This window comes from Chroicocephalus ridibundus, chromosome 2 (assembly GCF_963924245.1).
Source record: "Chroicocephalus ridibundus chromosome 2, bChrRid1.1, whole genome shotgun sequence".
Classification (NCBI taxonomy): Eukaryota; Metazoa; Chordata; class Aves; order Charadriiformes; family Laridae; genus Chroicocephalus; species Chroicocephalus ridibundus.
In genome coordinates, this window is record NC_086285.1 from 30676407 (window position 1) to 30698403 (window position 21997).

General features: G+C 37.0%; 1 protein-coding gene across 1 annotated transcript in view; it reads right to left on the reverse strand.

The window, feature by feature from the left end:
- THSD7A (thrombospondin type 1 domain containing 7A) overlaps positions 1-21997 on the reverse strand; it is a 295731-nt gene that overhangs the window by 209018 nt on the left and 64716 nt on the right. Inside the window, exon 3 of the mRNA XM_063324919.1 lies at positions 464-997. Within this exon, the coding sequence (XP_063180989.1) occupies positions 464-626 (163 nt within the window). The 5' untranslated portion in view covers positions 627-997. The remainder of the gene's footprint in view (positions 1-463; positions 998-21997) is intronic.

Consider the following 21997-nt stretch of genomic DNA (forward strand, 5'->3'; position numbering starts at 1 on the left):
ACATGTCAGCACAGAGCACAAAGATTAGACATGCTGAATTACATCTTTCTTTGTGAAAAGTCAATATTTTTAGAGCACTGTTAATGTTGCTGACTCCAATTGTAACAAACGTTCCTTCCCATTGTGGACAGGCACTAACGCCCTGACCTTTGCTATTTACCTACAACACAGAGCTACTAAACAAAATTAAAAACCTCAGAAGTCGCAGAAAATACATGAAAGATTCCAGTAATTGTGCCACAGAGTCACAAATGTGGCTTTTTTTAATTGCCATATTTGCCTGACTGGTGGAATCATGGAAGATGACCTATTTTTACTTTTTTTTTCGTATAATCCTGCAAGTAAACATTCGTAATTGAGATTTAACTTTCTCTCTCCACATACACAAAGCGCACAAAAAGGCTATTACTTACAACAAAAAATAAATACGCTGCTGTGGTGTTAACATAGCTTCCTTACTTACCGGTCTTCCACAAATACACCGATGAAGTTTGAAATTCACTTTGTGCACGAGCGTCCCAGATTCCCAGCAGCAGCAGCAGCACAAGAACTCCCACGCACCGGGCTGGCACGGCGGAAACCCCTGGACCACGGCAGAAAGCAGCGCTCCCCTGGCTCAACCCCATGCCTCCAGCAGCCTGCTGCCGCCTCCAAAACCGGCAGCACGACCACGAAACCTTCTTGCAAACAATATTCCCCTCTTCAGAATTTCTTGGCGGGGAGAAGGGGGCTGGAAACCTCTCTCCCGCTATTGTGCATGGCAGTTGAAAAGGAAAAACTGTTTAACACCAGGGAACAATAGAGTCCTTGCTCGCTCTTGCTGCTGCTGCAGCGGCGGTGGCGGCGGCTGCTAGTATGGTTGCTGCTCCACACTCTTCCATTCAGCGGTTAGTAGCAGGTTTCCATCAGCTAAAAGCGAGACAGCTGTCCGCAGGGGGCTCCAGCTGACTGAGCAGGTTATCTTGCTCTGGGAGGCAGCAGCAGTCATTTACACCAGCTGGAGAGAGTGAGAGACAGAGAGAAACAGGGATGAGGAGAAACACAAATAGCTCAATGCTGTAATCTCGACGCAGAGAGTGACTGCAAAAGGCTGGCTTCCCAGACACGTCTCTCCCCGGAATATCCCAAATGACACATACTAAGAAGAAAAGAAGAAATCATCATCAGACGCGCTTCAGAAGCACAAGTCATAGGAGCAGAACAGATATAACTAGAATGACACAGATTCATTAAGAGAGCATCAGACATTTGTCCTGATAACAATATGTACGCTGCATTAACCATTTTGTAACAAACAACAAAAAATAAGTGATTACACATTTGTTAAATAGACATTTAAGACCTTATGAAGGAAAATGGAAGAAAATGCAGAAAAAAAATAAAAACACACTAACCACTAACTTGCCTTGTGTATTTATCATATCTGTTTCAGGTAATAACATGTAGTTATCTGCTGTGAGGAGAGACAAATATATGTATACGATAACGTGTATGTATGTGTAAGCACATCACCTCCATGGTAGATGAAGTGTGCATGTAATATATAACGCAAGATAACATTCTGTCCTATCCGGCAAGTATGTACACATATATACATGCATAAATGTCAACTGTGTAATTTAAAATAATTTGAGGATCAAGTCATCAATCATTTTTAAAACATACACTGACTTCTACATACGAAAGTATTCAGGATGCATTAGGCTGTCATGATGATACAAAAACGTGGAGAGAGACAAAGCTTTTTAAATAGGGATCTTTATCTCTCCCACCCACTACCCAGTGAACAGATGCAATAAAAAGCCTAAAGATCGGGTTTCGGACACCTATAAACTGGGAAGCAAATGAAGAATTTTCAAGAAAAAATGCTATCTTATTCAAAAAGTTTCATTAAAAAAAAAACAGCTACAAAAACACACAGTAGGAACACAGGACGCAGAGTTTGAAAATGATGGAGCTATTGTTGTTTAAAGAAGAAACCTTCAGTCAACCTCTCTTGGGACGCCTGTCATTTTGCACAACCTTCCCAGTCTCAGCCTTTTCACATGCATTAGATTAAAATCAGCCGTGATCAAATAATTCCCAAGTCTTTGCCTGTTTAAATATTCTGACATCAGAGCAAATTAGCAATGTTGAAGGTTGCAAATTCGTCTTTGTTTACTTTCCACTCTGTTACGCCTCTAAGAGGGAATTAAAGGCTCAGGGAGCTCTAGCACCGTGAGGCTGTGATTAAGAGAGATAAGCAAGTGTGGATTACTGTTCCTCAGCTGTTGAAAAACAGGCAACAATCAGGAGATTATAGGTTGATAAGGGATACATAGAAAGCCATGATCTTAACAAATTTATAGCATCCTGATGCAGAAACTTGTAGCCTCAGTTAAAGCGCTTCTGGAAATACATTTTATTCACCGCTACATCAAGCTGTATTCACTTTAGGAAGCATGGAAACCCCGTCAGCTTTTGCTTTGTTGAACCGGACAGAATACTGCTTCAAATCAAAATGTTGTCTGAGTTTATACTATTACAGCAATTTCACTGGTAAATTTGGGGTTAAGTTAGTCACATGCACATTATTTTGCACGCTATGTAGAGGGACTTGAGAATATTTGACCTAAGAAAAATAATGCCAGCTTCATAATTTATGCAAAATAAGACTGAGAATTTAAGGGCTTAAAAAAGTTTTAAGGTCATCAGGAAGTCTGTGGCAATAGGTTTAGTGACTTGAATAGTTCAAATAAAACATATAGATCTTATACATTCTTTTGAAAAATTAAGAGTAACAATACTGGCTTTTTAGTTGGAGCTATGCATGAGGGGAAAAATCAAGTTTATACAGTGAGTAGGGGAAAAGGCACCAGAGTTATTCAATACAATGGATTCTACTTAGAATTTTTATGAATGCATAAAGAAAGGCTCTGAAAATATTTTGTACGTGACTCAGATCATCCAGAAACATCATCAGGGAACAGATCATCCATGTAGTTGGCACAATGAATCAAAGTGGTTTTTGACAGCAGAACAAAGCAATATCATGAAAGAGGGTGAGCACACATACACAAGCGCTCAAATATTTCCTTATATTTGTGCAACTATTGGACCGCATACCTTTAAAACTTCACTAAAACAGAGACTATTAAAACAAAATAATTTCACACCACTTTTTATGGTTGTACCATTTTTCCTGTCAAAAATCAATGAACCATGAAATAATAATTTCACTTTTTCTTTTCTTTTCTTTTTTGCTAAGAAGCTACGATGTATTTAAAAGCATTCAGAAATATGTCACAAAGACAGAATGGAGGAGATATTTATTATGCAAATGTATTTGTGTGTCTGGGAAAAAAATAAGGATTCCTGAGTCACTGTTTTTGGCAAACACTAGATCATTTCTGCAGTACATACACTTAACTTCTATTGATCAGGGCAGGGAAAAGCCAATGAAAGCACAGGCCAAAGAGTAGGCTGATGCCTTCAGAGAGAGACACCCACACCATCCTAACTGCAGGAGTTAGGCTTCAGACACAGAAGGCAATATATCCTGATTGCAAATTTCAGCTGCTATCAGCACACCTTACCTGGAGAGCTGCTGTTAGCCTTATCCACCCCAGTGTATCCCATATTCTCTTACCCTCTTCCTATTTGCTATGGTGACCTCCCTCCCAGTTGACAGTGCAGCCACTATTTCCAGCCCATGATGGCAATCCATCTTCTAATACACACCTAGTTATCATAATCTATCAGTTGTTTATGGCCTAGACATTCCCAAAGAAATGGTTAAGTACCTCTGAGAAGAAACCTCTAGACAAAGCAAAGAAATAAACTACAATCAACATGAGCATCTCTGTCACTAACATAATAGTACCTGAGCTGTACCTTGGAGCACCAACATATGAGTCTCAGTAGACCTCTATTCAGATACAATTATTTATTTGAAGCACAGCAGCTATGTGGAGTCTGTAAACTGCTCTCACAAGTGATTGACAAGTTAGTACCTTTTTGTTTTCTAGGAAAATAATACAACTAACCTCAAAGACCTTTATGAAAATGAGGTAGAGTTAACCATGAAGTTTTGGAATTACTTTGTTCGTGTTTCCTAGCATTAAACAGCTAGAGGATGACAAAACAAACACGCAATACCTTGTATTTAGTAGAAAGAGAAATGAGAACAAGATATACATTTCTTAGCCGCTGGGTATGAAAAGCTGCCTGCCAAATAGAATCACCCTGCTGGCATTCCTCTGCTACCAGGCAGTCCCATGCTAGCACCCTTCTCTGTTTCTGAAATGCCATGAATAAAAACTTCAGGATCATATTATCTTCTATCCTGAATATGTTTTATATCTACATATAGTAAAGTCAAAGAATGTGCAGAGACTACAACATATATACAGCACATTTTTTTCTAGAGTCAACAATACTCAATGAAGAGTTGTGCCCAGCGTGACTTTTTCCACCTTCAGTTTCACAGCCTGGTTAAGCCAGAAATCCTTAGCGAAGTTTCAGTCCACTTTTCTAGATCTATAAAAGATGTTTCACAAACTCTACAGCTGTACCGCCCTAAACCATCTGTGCTGTGTGAGTACAAGAATACCACAAAAATCACCCAAATTCTAAAGAATGAAAAGTGTTTTCTCTCTTGTGTAGAAAATTCAGTGTCCTCCTCATGTGAACTCTGCTCACTTGATTTATCTCCAAGACTTTTTCCCTTCACTTAGGTATGAAAATGATAGGTGCTGCCATAGACAAATAAGTCAACTATCTCGATGAAAAGAGCTCTAGAGCTATAATGAGTCGATCTGGTTCAGTCACCATATTAGGATGCCCTTGGATATATCACCTGTATGGGATGCAGCGGTATTGGTTGCACCCCTAACTTTTAGAGGGGAAGTTAGGAAGGTGTCGTGTGTTTCTTTACATGGACATTTGTTTTGCAACATCCGTGATCTAAACAATCAACACGACAGCTCAAAAAAGCTTTTGTTCTCTTTATTCCCTGACATAAGCTCATGGGCCAAAACTTCTAGCTCTGCATTTTGTGAGAGCCTGACTTTCCTGCAGATATTTTACTACAGATGCAAGTATATCATAAGGTTTCTCTTGAGAAGGGGCCTGCAAGAATTTTATTAGTTTTTGTGAACTCCAGGCTAGAATAAGCTGTACAGAGCTCTTTTAGGCTTTGCTTTTCTGCAGAGCACTGAGCACTCCTCACCACAGTCAGTAATGGTCTATTATTTTCATTCGTATCAATGCTAGGGAGCCTCGTCACGGAAGCCACAAAAAAATCCTTAACATGAACAATCTGAATAAAAATATGAATATGTTGCAATATACTTCACCTCTCAAAATCTGGCAGCTCCATTCCTTAAATCCAAAATTAAATGCGCTGTGCAAAACTTGCAGCTGAAAAAAGTTATTATTTAGGGATCCTAAACATATGGCCTCTAGGTGTCACACTCGACCATGTCACAATACGCTATGTATGGATTGCTCTTAGTCTTTCATAGCAGGTAAGAGACCTTGATTTTGTCCTTTCAAGGAGTGATATTATGTCACATACGCTTTTCAAAATTGTAATTTAAAAAAACAAAGAAACAAACAAAGAAAGCAACCCAGCAAATTTATGCCTCTTTCATATAAGTAGTACAGTTATTTTTGGGTTTGCCAGAGTAACTGTTTTTGCAAACATTAGAAGTATCACAGTGCCTGTTTGTTAAATTTATATCATTTTTTTGGATCATGGATTTGGAGGACAAATCATGAACTTGAGGAGTTATGCATGTGAGCTGTGCGGAAGTAAGAAAGCACTACATGTACAAAATCCCTAGAATATGTTAATAATGTATACTTAAACTCTTCAGTGCTTCTCGATTCCTTTGAAAATCTTTGCAAAAAGAAAAAGTTATTTTTGGAAAGTGAATAAAGATCCTGCTTGCATGAATGCATGAGCAGCAGAACTAGTCATCTAGTTCTGACTTTCTGCTTTTACTATGGTAAGTTAGTAATTCTTGAACAGATTTCTCATTTTTTGAAGATTTTGTAGTTTGATTATATTGGGATGTGTGTGTGGTGGTTGTTTGTTTCTTTTTTAATGTAGTTTAAATCTAGAAATTTTCCTAACAATTCTTCCATGGGTAAGGGGTGGGGGTTTCAGTTGCAAAACAAAAGATAATTAATTTAGCCTTTCTTTTCCTTTTTCTTTTTTCTTTTTTTTTTTTTCCTCCTGTACTGCACTATTTCAGTAGTTCTCTCAGTTTGGTTTAACAGCTGGCTGTTGCATTCTTTGTAGGCTTTGTAGGTAACAATCAACATCCCCGGCATGGAACATTCACAGAAAGAAAGTATTCTTTGTAAGAAGGGCACGTTGATGTGCCACCAGCAGGTGTATCGAAAATTGCTTGCTGAAAGATAAAACTGGAGGAATTCAAGAAGTTAATGACTTTATCAAGGAACCTACCTACCTTTGGATCAAGCTACCTGATGTAGCGGCCATAGAACTGCAGAAGGTCAGATTAAATCAGCTAATTCTACCTTCTGGCTTTAAACTCTATGAATGAACACTCTCCTTTCTGCCCAGATTATATTGGCTCCAACAGCTGACCTTTGGAAGCAGAACCTTTCCAAAGATCAGAACTGGCTGCAAAAGTGTCTGTGACAGTTCCCTATCAGGAAGTGTCATCTCTATTGAGAATTCAAGCTCTCAACCTTTTCTCTTCAATTCAGAGATGTGTTTAGTAGCCTCTGGTGGAACTTGCTATATAGCAGGAAGATACAGTATGCGCTTTTTGTTGGAAAGCATTGATACACCAGCTTGCATGAAAGAGGTTTTGAGCATGTTCACATATTCAGAAGTGAATGGAGTAAGTCCTTGTATTTGAAATTTCTCTTCCAGACACTATACACACAGCATAATTCTAATCACACACAAAATTCACAAGCAGAATACTAATTACATTTAGAGTTTGTAGCGAGGTCTGCATCACTACTCTGACTCAATTACACTTTTCGGTTTCTTAAGACTGCCATATTTACAGTTTCATAGTAACTTTATACAGAAAGCCAAAGACAAGAAAGAGAAAAACATATCAAAATTATCTCCATCCTGGTCCCAGTCATTTCAATGAAGAAAAGAGACAATCATTACTTTTTCGTGTTAATAAAAAAGGGAAAAAATATGTGCATGAGGGAAGCGGTGAATTTTTTCACTTAAAAGCTTTTGGTAACCTCTGCTTTGGGGAAGAAACTCAAACTTTGCTTCCATTGGGAGCGATCAGTGTGCGCTTTTCATTATAACCTCTGAAAAGAAGTCTGCACACAATTAGAACCTCTTCTGAAATTGTGGTACCAGTATGCACTTGCTTAGAGGGCGCTGAAGGGGACAAAAACTAAGATTGAGTACAAAAGTGAGGCTGGAACATAAAGCCAGCCTCTAAGTCACTAGGATAGAAAGCATGGGAAAGAGTAAACGATAGGAAAAGCTGAGAGAACCAACTGAAATCAGGGTAAGAAACCTAAGTGGGGAAAAAAATACTGTGATGAAGTAGTGACAACCAGAATTTCTGTGGGTGTTCTGTTTACTATTTGCTCTTTTAACACATTTGGCATGTATCTACAGCATGTGTACCTATGTAATTAAGACGGCACAAAGAATGGAGTTGTTTTTTATCTAACTTCGGTTGCCTCACTTTCAGAAAGTCCAATACAGACTTCACTAATGGAGAAAACAAACCAACCAAAGTGACCATAATTCCCCGTAGAGCTAGTTTTCTCTCACCCAGCCCACTATATTGGATTTTCTGACAGGAAACCAAAAGGCAGGATTTTAATGGGACTTTCCAAGTCAACTCTGTTCCTCCAATGTGTGCATATACTTTTGAAATTTCTGTTTCTAACATTAATGGGAAAAGCTAGACCCTACGCTTAACATGAACGTCTGCTGAAAATAATAAGTTTACCTAGACAACATGCTCACTGGAGAAAAATAACAGTTAAAACTGACAGCTGTTAATGCAAATAAGTAGAATAATTCACAGAACCTGAAAAGCAGGCAGTGAGATTTCAAAGACACAATGAAGAGGTAAGCATTGAAATCCCTGGCAAGGGGAGCAGAAAGAGAATGGAATAAACAAAGAAAATCAGTGCCCATTATTGCCTTTGAAAATCCTCTCCAGGGAGAGCTTAGTAATTTGCACATACCAAATCACCTTTAAACAAAAGCCACCTTCAGTCAATTTTAAACCTTCTCCTTATTAAAATCCTATTGATTGATCATTCTTCATCTAAATGCCTGACAAGCCAATTTCCATTCTCAAGGAGGGAAATGTTGGTCTTCTTTTTCAAGCCATAAATCACTCAAACATTGTGTTATCAATTCTCAAATTAGTTAAGTAATACAAATTAATAAGAAAATTAAACAAGGCTGCTTTCTTAATGAGTTGTTGTTTCATTGGTGTTTTTTTAACTTAACCAATATGTTTAATGGTTTCCAGAAAAGGATAGACTCAGTAGTAGTGACAAACACAATATAGCTGGAAATAGCTTTTAATGATTTGTTAACTTCTTAAGAGCCCTAACTTAGCTGGCCAAAAGTACAGCTGTGTGTTTTGTGCTGACTTCAACAGATCAATAAACAAGAGGAGTATAACTTCAGGAAACCGATTAAAGGATCTCACACCATTCTGACATGGGGTAAGACGAGGTGAGATTTAAACCATATTGAATTAATGACCAAGGTTCAACTGCGATTTGCTAACTAACCAAGCCCTAAGATAGAACTACATCAGATTATTAATAATCATATTTTTCAGAATCTTAGGTTATAAATAAAGTTACAGCACAGATAAATTCTTTACTCTCTAATTTTATACAAAAGATTCAAAAGTGTGTTCCATCTGTCGTACTTTCATTATATGGTAGGTGCTTGAACTGGGGGGGTGGGAGGGAAATCTGTTCCTGTTGATCAATCTTCTTATTGAAAATTATAGGTCATTCTCATTGAAGTCAACTCTGTAGCAAACTACAACGTAAAGAATAAATCTAAATAAGGAGGCAACAAAATTAATGAAATCTAAGCCCCTATTAATGAAAGCATGAAATCATTTCAAACCACATGGACAACTAATTCCAAAACTCTGCGTTGTGTTAAAACCGCCCGTTCTCCTAAGCGCTGACTTTTCTTCCTCCTCTGCTGCTGCAGCACCTTCCTCTCCTATGCTCCACTGCACCAACATTTCTGTGGCAACCAGAAAGTAAGTAGCCAAATCTAAGCACTGAAACAGGTAACATCACAACCATATATAACTGAATTTTCTGCATGCAGAGCACAATGCACTTAACACATTCTGTGTGCTGCTGAAAAATCTTCTCTAAATTATCAGCATTAACACCGAAATTAGAGCTTCACTAGGGGGATCAAACCAAGCTTAAGGCGATGTGACACTTTCAGGACAGGAAAAAAATTCATTAAATTGGCACCGTTGTTCTTCCCTATGGTGACAAAGGACATTATTGACAGTTTTCTCCAATTGCTATTATACTTGCGTATCTGAAAATGAGAGAATAAGCTTTCCATTTAACTGTTAGTGGCAGCTCTAGTACTTCCACAAGTTTTTCCCGTGAGACTCAAAACTAACCTTGGTCTAAAATAACTGACAGTTGCATCTATATACTCTCTGTAGAATATATGACAACTTACTTTAATACACTGCTCACTGAAGGAAGAAATGACATGGACGAAATTAAAAGAAGGGGTTTTCTCAGTGATTGTACTATTACTGAAATAGTATAGAAACTTGCAAAGCAGTTGTCTCTAGATGAGCACCGAGTTCATTTGTTACCATCCAGGTAGATAAGTGGAGCATGATTTCCCTGCGACAAGGAAATTTAATTTACACAGATGAAGTGGGGTGAGGAGTACTAAAAAAATGAAGCATGACTTTGAAACCGCAATAGCAATGTTTGAATGACACTGAGTTCAGGTAAAATAACTACCTGAGTTCAGATAAAGGGACAAACATGTTTTACCAGTGCAAAAAAGGTATGTCATGCATAAAGCTGAAGTCAAACTTTACCTAAGAACCTGTTTCCTAGATGTATCAATAAGATACAAAATATTTTGTAATTCTTTCATCTTAATACTTTTTAACATATATATTGAATTTATCACTCTTACAAACAAAATAACAACACAATTTAGGTCAGCTTAAATTCTCTCAGCACCTACATATAAATACAGATACAACACACCTAACTTCAGTTGTTTGGCTGATACATTGACACCTAAGTAGAAGTTTAATCTTCTGAGACATCCTACACAGTGAAAGGAAAATGTCCATTTTTGTAATATGTGGCTAAAGTACTCACACCACTAGACCAAACTCCATCCCTTGCCTGCAGACACTTCTACACACACTCCAACATTAATGTCTCCATCACACATAGTGACTCTAGGAGGTATTTTCAATATTTACAAAAGCTATTTTTAGTAATGTTTATATCAACTATGAAACCAAATAATTCCGAATTCTAAATTAAGAAAGATGAAGAAAACAAAAAATATACTCTGCTTTCTTCCAAAGCTACTAGAAAACCGTTGTAAGCAACGAGCTTTGGAGACCCTGGAGGATAACTGCATGTTAAATCCCCAGGTCATTTCACTTTTTCCTTCTTCTTACAGATATACAGTCATAACCATAACATATGTAGAAGTTTGCCCATATCTTATTGTAGCACATGCATTTATCTACAGGAGGAGTTTAAATACTATACAGCCTTGGAATACATCCTAAATACTAAAACTTGCTGAATAGAAGGGCAAATTGCACCTCACTTAGGCTCAAGTAGGGTACAATTCAATAAATTAACCTCCTGTAAAGTTACAGGTTGCCATAGCAAAGTATTACACCGATCGGATTCAGAAAAGAACTCCCTTCTTTATATCAAACACTTATGTAGGGGATATGCCTACACCAAATCCCCTCTCTCTGTCAATAGCTGGTTGACTGGCAGCCAAAAAAATACTTGCTTGATTGCCAACCTTGTGAATCGGAATTCTTTTAATGTAAAATTTAACTATATAGAGTTATTTTACTACATTGATCTCTAAATAAAAATTATTCTTGATTTGGGTATAGACAGTTTGGCAGGGGTTCTCCTAAGCTCCTAAGACATAATTTTCAGTTCTGAAGGGACTGGTGACGTGCACTGAGTGTTCCCAGCCTCTCTTAGAGTCAAGACCTCTGACGTCACGTCCTAAGTTTTCTAGGTGCATACATAGTTTTGACAAAGGGAAGAACCACATACCTTGGATCTTTGGAGGAAAGGAGGAAAATTAGTCTTGTGATCACTCTTAAATGTACGCAAAAATAAAATTGCTACTGTCTTTGGCCAGGGCAGAACTTGTTATTTTCACCAAGCATTAGGAAAGCTTAAAGGAAATCATCTATTACAGAAAAGATTTTTGGTAATGCTCTCTCTGTAAGCAATTCTACAAAGGAAAAATAATTAAAATATGAATAGGGAATGGCATTTTTCATTGCATTCACATCTTCAGACCATAATTCAGAAAACCAGTCTCATTTCTTTCACCATTTGAAAAAAAGTGCAAGAATTTTCTTTCTCTTCTGTGTTTCTTATTCTCTTTGACTTTCCCATCCTTATGTTAACCTGTAATTTCAAGTAGCAATCTTCAGATGATATAATAATGAAACAATCCCAGATTAGTTTCTCTGGCTTTGTATAATGGAATACAGAAGATTGTATTCATTTGATTTCAGAATGGACCGTTAGTCACCGTATTCTTAACCACTAAAAGAAAGAATTTGAAATCAAACAACAAATAAACCTAATGCATACCTCTAAAATGAAAGTAATTAAAATAGATAGTAAACATTTGCTTTATTGTTTGTTTTCTTCCTAAATTATGATTTTTGCAACAGTTCTTTAAATGGCTTTCACTTTAACTGCATTGCAAAAATGAGATCATATTCATTGTATGCTCTTCATTAACTCAACTGATGGTGTTTTAATTCCTACAACATACAAAGGCTGGTGTTTGTTTTGCAATTTGACATAGCTAGTGTGTGTTGAGAATAATTAGCTTCACTATGGCAGAACAAATGATTTCTTTGCAAAGCACACACACCACTTTTTAACAAAGATTGTTGGTAAACTTTCACAGTATTTCTTGTCTTACAGAAGAGCAACTATTTCATTTTAAATTAACTTTTCTGTTCCCTGATTTCCCCAATGAACTAATAATCCACATTCTATCTGATGGCAAATACTTTCAACAGATCTAAAAGATGAGAAAAGACACTTAGCACAAGTGTGTCTGCTATACTGAAACACTTCGGCATTACTGCAAACAGTAAATGCTGTTTAAAAGAATAAGGGTTAACCACAAAGGCAATTGCATGGAATTTCATTACAAACTATCAAACTATGATGATTTTTTGCCTAAGACTTCCCATAAAAAGCCCAATCCCGCACCTATAGTTTGGCAAACATATTATCTTTACATATGTAGGCATCATATAAACAAAGCTAGTTACACTGTTACACAAAATTATTCTACTCGTCCATTTTCAGAATTACAACATGCTATCCATGATGTCACCTCTGGTAATCTGCACTTATGTTAAAATGTTATGAACATCAGTACAGGCCTTGGATCAACAAGTGACAGGACAAGAACATCTGAAGTGTTTGTAAAGGTGCACCCCGATACCATTGTGGGCTGATTTGACTGTCAGTCTGTGGCTGTTTGGCTTACACACACACACACACACACACACAGATAGAGACAATGGGGGAACATTGGTTACACAGAGATCCAATACCTTGCAGAAGCAGCTTGCCCATGGTGGGAGTGGCGCAGGCTGTCACCGATCCATTACCCAAAGCCTGACGCTGGGACCGGTCAGAGTGAGTGCTGCATTCTTCCCCCTATGTGGCTTAGCTGTGCCAAACCACTGCAGCGCTAACTGGAGCATGTGTCAATCAACTTTCAAGATGTGTATGTGTGCGTTTGCCTGTGTGAGAAGCTTTCCCTGACACAGCACATTCTTCCTTGCTTGGCCTGCTAATATATTGAGCCTAGGGTTCAACCCCCTCTCTCCCCATCACAACATAGTCAGAATCTTCTCCCAAAATGCTGGCATTGTATGCTCTACATAATTAAATAACATTTAGACCTTACTGTATTGCCTAAAGCAAGAGAACTAATCCTACAGCCAAAGAACCACCACCAGAATATCTCTTATTCCTTACACCTCCCACCTCCAATGACATTTGAAGGGTTTTTGCAGACATAGTATTATTCTCTTGCTGTAGTAACAGAAAGTAGGCTCCATGAGTTAGGCACAGTCATTGGACTCTAGGTCAATCACATCTCCTTGAATATCACTCAGATGGAAGAAGACCATTACTGTGATCTTCAAAAACACAAGCAATGTTCATATTGCATCCAGAAATACTAATTAGGAAGAATTTTGTTTTCTGACTTATATATAAAAGTATCATCATTACAGGACACAGCAGTGTTGGTAGCTTATTTTAATAAAATTTCAAATTGCTTTGTCAAGAGCAAGAGAAAAAAAACCCTATCAATATGTAAATCAGAACTATACGTAGAATTTAATAGAGCCTTCAAATCTTCTAGATAAAGGAACAAAAACATCAGCCTGAGTTAAGGCCAGAAGGTAAACCGATAAATAGTTGCTAATATTGAGTTTTAAACATCTCTAGATAAAACTATCAAACCAACTTTTGCTTTTCTATAACACTCTAACATTCTACATATAGGAGATGGGAAGTTAAAAAGAAATAAAAAGAAACAAATAAAAAAGACCACACAAAAAAACAACCAACCAAAAAAAAAAACCAACAGAAAAACCAAAACAGAACCCCACCAAAAAAAAAAACCACCAAAAAACCCAAACCGCTCAAAAAACATCAAAAAAAAACCAACCAAGCAAAAAAAAAAAAAAAAAAACTACAAAAAAACCCAAAGCACAAACAAAAAAAAAGCAACCAAAAACCCCCAGAACCACCAAAAAACACAAACCACCCAAAAAAACCCAACAAAAAACCCAATCCGACCTAACCGACCCAAACAGCATCAAAACCCCAAAGCCACCCAGAACATAAGCTTGTATTTAACAGCACAATGATTTCCATTTAGATGTCCACAGCTCAAACACCCCGAACCGGCCCCCCCCAGCAGGGGCGGTACGGCCTCCCCACCTTGAGCCGAATTCTACTGCTCAGCACCTTGGACAGGGTCTCGCGAAGCTCCGTTGACGTCACTGTTTGTTCTGTTTGTTCACTCGGCAGGGCGCGAGGACTTGCTCTCCAGCATATTCCTTATTCTGACGTGAAAAGTTTTCATTGTTAAAATACAAGCAGTAAAACGCAGATGAACTGGCAAAAACCTGAGGTCATCCATAGCTTGTTTTTCAGAGTCACATACAGAAACCATTATGGTCTAAGACCGTGCCACATCTTTTTACATACATCAAAGTATATCTATGCAGAGACACTGTAAAAATACTCCCCTTAGAACTTCTAAACTCTATTTTACAGGAATTAAAACATTATCTTTGAACTGTAGCCCTGTTGTCCTCAGAAGTTAAAGTATTTCTTTTGCTGTTTCTCTTTGTTAAGTCAGAATTCATACTACCAAATGAACACTAAATTGAGCAGATGGATGAAATGAATTAAAATCATACTTGAGAAAAGTTTATTAAGAATATAATGGTTTTGATGGAGAAAAAGAAATCTATACACGTCCATCAAGATGAATGTAATAAGATACTATCAAAGTTATGAGAAAGTAGTTTATGGAAAGGGAGGAGAGAAATCTGAATCAGTACAGTATCACTAATTTTACATTTAAAAAACAGAACAAAAGCCCAGAAGTGTAGAACAAGATCGCTTGCAGGATCCTCCCCCTAACTCCTTTGGATGGCAAAATTTTTCACATTCATCATAAATAAATTACACACACTTCTAAAATGTTTCATAAAAAAATATGTTATTTTAATACTATGAAACAATTGTGATTTTATTGAGACAGATAAAATTGTTATTCTTATAGTCAGTGTAAACAGAATTAAATTTAAGCCTCCAATTATCATGTAGATTATACTCAGATGAGGCATAGGAGAATTTTTGCTGGTGTTCACTGCAAGAAATCAATATAAAACTAAAAGAAAAATATTTATTTTAGAGATGCTCTTAAAAATAGGCTTAAAAATTACTTTTTGGATCCACCTGCAGGCCATTTCAGAAAGATTGCAGCTGAGGGGATGAGACAGCAGGGAAACCCATTCAAGCTGATCCAATTTAGATATGCAAATTTTATCTTGTGTGCTTGAAAAGAACATTATGGCACAGCATAATTTGCACCTTGAGTTCCAAAGAATAATATTTCTAATCTAATGAAAACATGCCTCCATTGTTCACTTTCCCACTCGCCAGGTTTGGTCCAATCTACTGCTCTCCCACCCATTTAAAACTGTGTTTTTTCCCATATTTGAAACGATTAACTAACATCACAAAAAAAGGAAAAAGAAAATAGAAAGGCACTTATTTTGTAGTTACCTAAAAAAGGCGATGTTACAAGTGGCTGACCAATGTATGATAAAGCCTGTAATAGTAATGGGGCTAATATAGGTCCCACTCTAGGGCTGAAATGCTAAATGAAATGACTGAAGTTTAAGATCGCGTGTTTGACACAGTGCACTGTTAGCTTATATTTATTTGTCTTGATTCCTCCAAATAGAGATGTTGGCCTAATGATAAACTTTTGTAAAAATATACATTTTTTTTCATCAACATGTGTGCAACAATACTGAGGATTGTTTCGGCCTGCAGAATTTATCCTTGCAACTCTGATCTATTATTATTTCTTCTGTTTCAGTGCTAGTATTGATAGAGAACAAGACAACGTGTCTTAGAATTCCTGAATGTATACATTATCTTAAAAAGGAGCTGTGTAACGGAACTAGCGTTAATGCTAATTACTGTCTAGCTCAACTCAGACAGTAACAATAATAGGTTCAACGCTTCGCAGCAAATTTTCTTCTTAAAGCTGCAGAAGAGGCCCTTACTGTCTTCCTTTTAAACACACATAAAACTTATGTTACTATAAGAATAAGCAACAACAGATTTGAGCAGATATGGCTGGGATAATGTTTAAAGGAAACTCACAAAGCACACTGCTTTTTTTCTACAGAGCTGGAGAGCAGACATTATATTGCCCTTTTTAAAAAAAAAGCTGAGCACTGCACTAAAGCTCCCAAACATGTAGAATATTATCCGATGTTGAATGAGAAATGACATATTTGATAATGTAAGGTACAGTCAGAAAGCAAATCTATTTTGAAAGAAATATTTTAAAGATCAATATACACATAAATTCGTACCGGAGCAAACTAAAATATGTGAAGTACAGTACCAGAATTATAACTTGTACCTGAGGAGCATTTATCAACCTCTCATTATCATACAATTCTATAATTTTAAATCCATAAAGAAACATATTTAAATCATTCAATTCACAAAAAATAAAGTGTAATTTAAAATTTAGAAGTAAATTTTTAAAAAAGCTTGAATTTCATAAAAGTCGTATTCCAGATGTGCCTTTAATTTAAAAGTGGCAGAATGCCATTTCAGTACATTAATCAGCACATTTTGAGGTAAATTCAAGCTCTTTATTGAACCCTTCCCACTTCAAACAGGCTCTCCAAGGGTAAGTTGCAATGTTCAGCTCAGCCTCTGAATCTTCACCCATGAAGATAACCAAATAATGAGCTCTCCTCTGATAAATACTCAGGATGTCACTTGTTCCACAGGCACAAGACTTATCTGTTTCTCGCTTTCATCCACTCTGGCCACAGTGGTAATACGCTAACTAACATCAGATTTTACTAAAGATTACAGTTACAAGTCCTTTAGCTATTAACCCAACTATACTTGATAGTCCATTAACAAAGGTTAAAAAAAGAAAAACAAAGGCTTCAAAAGGAAATTCCTTCCAGACCTGCAATACATGTGCAGCTGACCTGACTGACAGTTTATTAAAACATAGCTCTCCAACTACAGGTACAAAGTAGGAGAGATGGGTAGCCGCAGAAATCTGGAAGCTCAAATTTCTGAGTCTGTCTGCCACCGTTACACTACCTCTTCTTTATTTAGCAAAGGGCAAAGCAGTTTGTAATATCTAAATTTCAAATCTTTATTGAAATGACACCATAACCACAGGTCACGTTATCAAAATGCAATTTGAAGAGGGACCAGCAAATAAAAGGTTAATCTGCTGTAATTGAGGACTCCTCCTATGTTCTCCATCCAAAACAATTACTGGAATAGCCTCAGTGCTGATTTTAGTGAGAGCTGGCACAGACTGTGCATCAGGAAACCAGCACAGGAAAAGTGCAAGGCCTACGCTCGTGCTATCCAAAACAGAAGAGTCACAAAAATAAGTTTGCAGCAGTAAGTTTTAACCAGTCTGTTAAACAGTGCACAGGAGTGACACTCAGCCCAGTTCTGAGGGAGCTGGGCTGCCTTGGCCTGTCAGAGGATGAATGATCGGAAGGAGCTCAGCACCAGGAAAGACTGTAGGGTGTTGCACAGGACCCCCCCAAACAGGGGCAGTGGGAGGATGCTTGGAAATGGGATGGTGCATCAGAGATCCGGCAACTCTCCGTCAGAAGACAACTGAACATGAAATGTGTTGCAGAGGCTGGACCTTATCTTTTAACTCTCGAGGAGATACTGCTTTACGGCAAAGTTTTATATTAACGATAGCTTCATAAAATATCTTTTTATTTTGTGCTTGATTCCAAATTGCTACCCTTGCCATAGCGGAAGTCTAATAAACATGAGGAAAACTGAGGAAGTTGAAATATTTCAAAATTTATAAAGTCAGACAGAAATGTTCATACTTTGAAAAGGCAGAGAGGAGCGAAGCTGTAAGAGCATTCCACTCATATCAGGTTAAAGAACACACTTGACATCCCTTTGAGTCAAGAGCACTTAGCCACATAGTTGAAATGACAACTACCATCTTGCTAGCTTCCCTCCACTGCTGCCTTCCTCATCTCTGTCCATTAGAGCACTGTCCACCGGGACTTCTCTGGCTGTGCTGCAGGATTTTGAACATAGAAAATCCTTTAGCTGAAGTAGAGAATTTGAAAAATAAAAACAGAAGTGTATTTTTTGTGCATGTTAACCTTTATAAAAGAAGGGAAAAGCTTCAAGGCATTCCAATCAACATTAGGATTCAGACACTACCCAAATAAATACATTAATTCATACAACCTATGAATTATATTATCAAAACACATATCTTCCTATACGTCACAGCGTGCATTTCTTCTGTGTAGATACCCCCTTGATATAATTCAGTTTATGCAATGATAAGTTAATTCTGTATGGTAATCATGTTCATCAACATCCTGCCACAATTAACACTTTCCTTTCCTGCTTTAAATATAGCCCCCATTTCCTGTTAAATATGCTTTCCAAGAAGATTAGCACGTTAACTTCCTGCATTGGGTCATTGGGTGAGGAGAGGAGAGGGTAAGACTCAAGTTTTCAAAACAAATCCTTTGGCAGGAAACAAACTCCTCAACTGAATTAACTTATGTACATAACAAAATACGGAACCGCAACTAATGTGGGAAACAAAGAACTTTGTAAAAAAAAAAAAAAAAAATTGAGAGGGAGGGGAATCTTTAAAACAGAGTTCACTGATCCATACACATGTTAGTCCGTGGAAAAAAATAAGGAAGGGAGGTGAATGTACAAACAGACAGATTTTCATGAATTCCAACTGTATTTCATGTTCCAACATACATCGTGCATAAAAAAGAAAATTCAACATATAAAAAGTATTTCTAGACAAAGCTTTTATTCACTTCAGTCACCTTTCCTGTCATTTAAAAATGATCATTTTACGAGTAAATCCTGAAATCTTTCCTTGAACACCAGGGGTAGAGACTTCTGCCAGGTTGAAAGACAAACATTTTTATTAGATAAGTCAAAACTCTTTGTACAGTTACCGCTTCTACATTTCACCTAGTTCTTAATTCAGAATAGCTGCTCAACAATTCAGAATAGCTGCTCACCGTTGCCTTTCAAATCTACCAGATTATCCAGGCATGATAGCGCTTGCAGTCCAGTAAATATTTGCAATACGTTATAGTCTCTGTTTTGGCGATTAACAATCCATAAAGAGATTTTAAGCAAAGCAATATCAGTTTAATCTAGCAGGGCTTTGCATCCAGTATGCCAGACTGAGTCAGACAGTCTTAGTAGGGAGGCAATGATGCAGCCACAGCATCTGAACTAAGGCAGTGCGTTTTTAAAAACCCAGGGGAGTTACAGCCCCATTTACTCCATCTGTGATACACTATGGGGGAAAGAGAAGCAAGGTTTACTATGTATTTATCTACAAAATATGTTGTCAAACAGCTATTTTCAGTACACGAAAGTCAGCATAATGTTTGGAATGTGTATAAAACATCTGGAATACAATTATTTTCAGCACAAACAAACAATATTTTCATATTCTGACATGAAGTGCTTTTATGAGTAACATTTATTCACTCCCTGTAACTTCTGAGACCAATAGCTTTCATTAGAGCTGACTGTACGTTTCTTCAACAGTGGAGCCACAAAGGTATAGAATCATAGAATAGTTTGGGTTGAAAAGGACCTTTAAAGGTCATCTAGCCCAACCTCCTCTACAATGAGCAGGGACGTCTTCAACTAGATCAGGTTGCTCAGAGCCCTGTCCAACCTGACCTTGAATGTTTCCAGAGCTGCGGCATCTACCACCTGTCCCATTGTTTCACCACCCTCAGTGTAAAAAATTTCTTCCTTTTATCTAAATCTACGTGATTTTAGTTTAAAACTGCTACCCCTTGTCCTAGCACAACAAGCCCTGCTAAAAAGTATGCCCCTTTATAAAGTAGAGCAGTTCTGCACACACCGAGATAAGACCACTGAGATAATTTTAGTTGTTATTTTTCTACATCTTGCGATAGAACCTAAGCAGTTGTTAAAAGATGGACTTCACAGAAAATATAGATGGCTTGCACCAGTCAGTGTTGTTCCTCGATATCCACGATTTTGCACTTTATGTTTACTGAGGATAGCTGTATAATTTACAGACACTTTGTTTGTAAACCCAAGACTTCTAATTATTCTAGCAAAACACCCCAGGAATGCTGACCACACATAGAAAAATAATATTAATAATCTTTCAGTCTGCAGTAATTTGAAAATATAGGTTACAGTTTAAGAAATTCATATGTGAGTAGCTTCTGCTGTTTTCAGAGTAATAATAAAAAGAGTTGAGAATAAATCCAAAGTCAGTGTTGTGAAATCTCCTGATCAAGGTCACTAGAGGTATTTTAAGCAGGTGTTTGTTATACAAAACATGAGAGTTCTAAGCTATAAATGGCTGCAAAAACACGGGTCTATTGACTGCTTACAACTCCTAATAACTCCTTAGAATTAGAAGTAGTAATATTACAAGACACGACTGACCTCTACAATCTGTAAACAGTTCCATTAATACATGAGAGCACATGTAGATTAGAATGGAATCATATAAATCCACCATTCTACCAAGACTTTTTTTTTTAGCTTAAAGAAAAATATCGGACTGTTCAAGTATGGCATTATGTTAGTACAAGATACTCTTGGAGAGTTCTCGCACTTATCTCTTGTTATTTCAATATCTATAATTCTATTATCAAGGCTGCTAGGGAGGCATGAAACTTAATGGAACACGTGTCCTAATCCTGAAAGAAAGACTGACATTTCAAATTACTGATAAAAAGTAAAGGAAGAACATATTATCAGAAAATGTATTATAAGAGCTACTGGGGAAAAAAACACTGAAAAGAAATCAAACTCCATAAAGATATTTCTTGCTAGTAATGGGATGTGTATTTGTAGTTCTGGCTTCTGTGATTCTATCACAGAAAAAATAGAGATGAGCACCAAGTCGTGCAATAACTGTACACAGAATATAAATAAATAAGATACTGAGATAGATTTCTCATCTAAAAACCAGAAGTCCCACAGAATTACATAGTGCTTCAATTAATTCATAGTCAAAGTAAACTACATAGTGAAAATGAGAAAGGTTTAGCACCCATGGACATGCTTTTCATCAAGATTCAGTTATCACACTGTGCACATGAACGTGTTTCATGCAGGAAAACAGAAAAAATGGATGAAGCTAAATTATGAACTACAGTAAGAAGCCCCTAAGTATTATCAAAGGAAGCAAAAATAAATAACTCAATATTTAAATTAAATATATATATGTTTATATGCATATAGTAGACTTCAAGACCAAAAAAAATATATATATTTAGCTGTACAAGAGACATCTGAGATTAATTACTGACTGATTTTGACAATAGTTTTCCCTACAGTTAAAGAGGTTTTTTAATCCGTCTTGTATTGCAAGGAGATTTTTTTTATTTGTTTAAGTTTCATGGTTATTCTCCTGAAAATTATAGATAAATGCATGTTTGCTACACGTAAGCTTCTCAGAGATGCTAGTTGGCACATATAGAAGCCAAGGCTAATCACTGAAGAACCAATAAAAAGAAACCTTGTCTGATCCTTCTAAAAGCGTGCTGGGAGATAGCACTCTCAACCACTGCTGATGTATGAAGATAGATAAAAGTTGGAAATTACTGCTCGCTTGCCCTTCAGTATGTAGCTGCCTTATTCCAAAAACCAGCAAAACAAGAAAATGAACCTTGCAAAAATAATTTAGAGCAAGTTATAGATATAGCATGAAGATGCTTATTCAGATTATGCAATAAAATTTCTACAGAAATCTTTTCATTTCTCAGTTTACACTTCCTTGAGTTTTTCAGTTAAAAGTTCTGACTTAAATCCTTGTAAAAACATATTCTCCACCTGTACTGAGCCTTCACCCCACTTTTCTAAATTGATTACCAGTTCC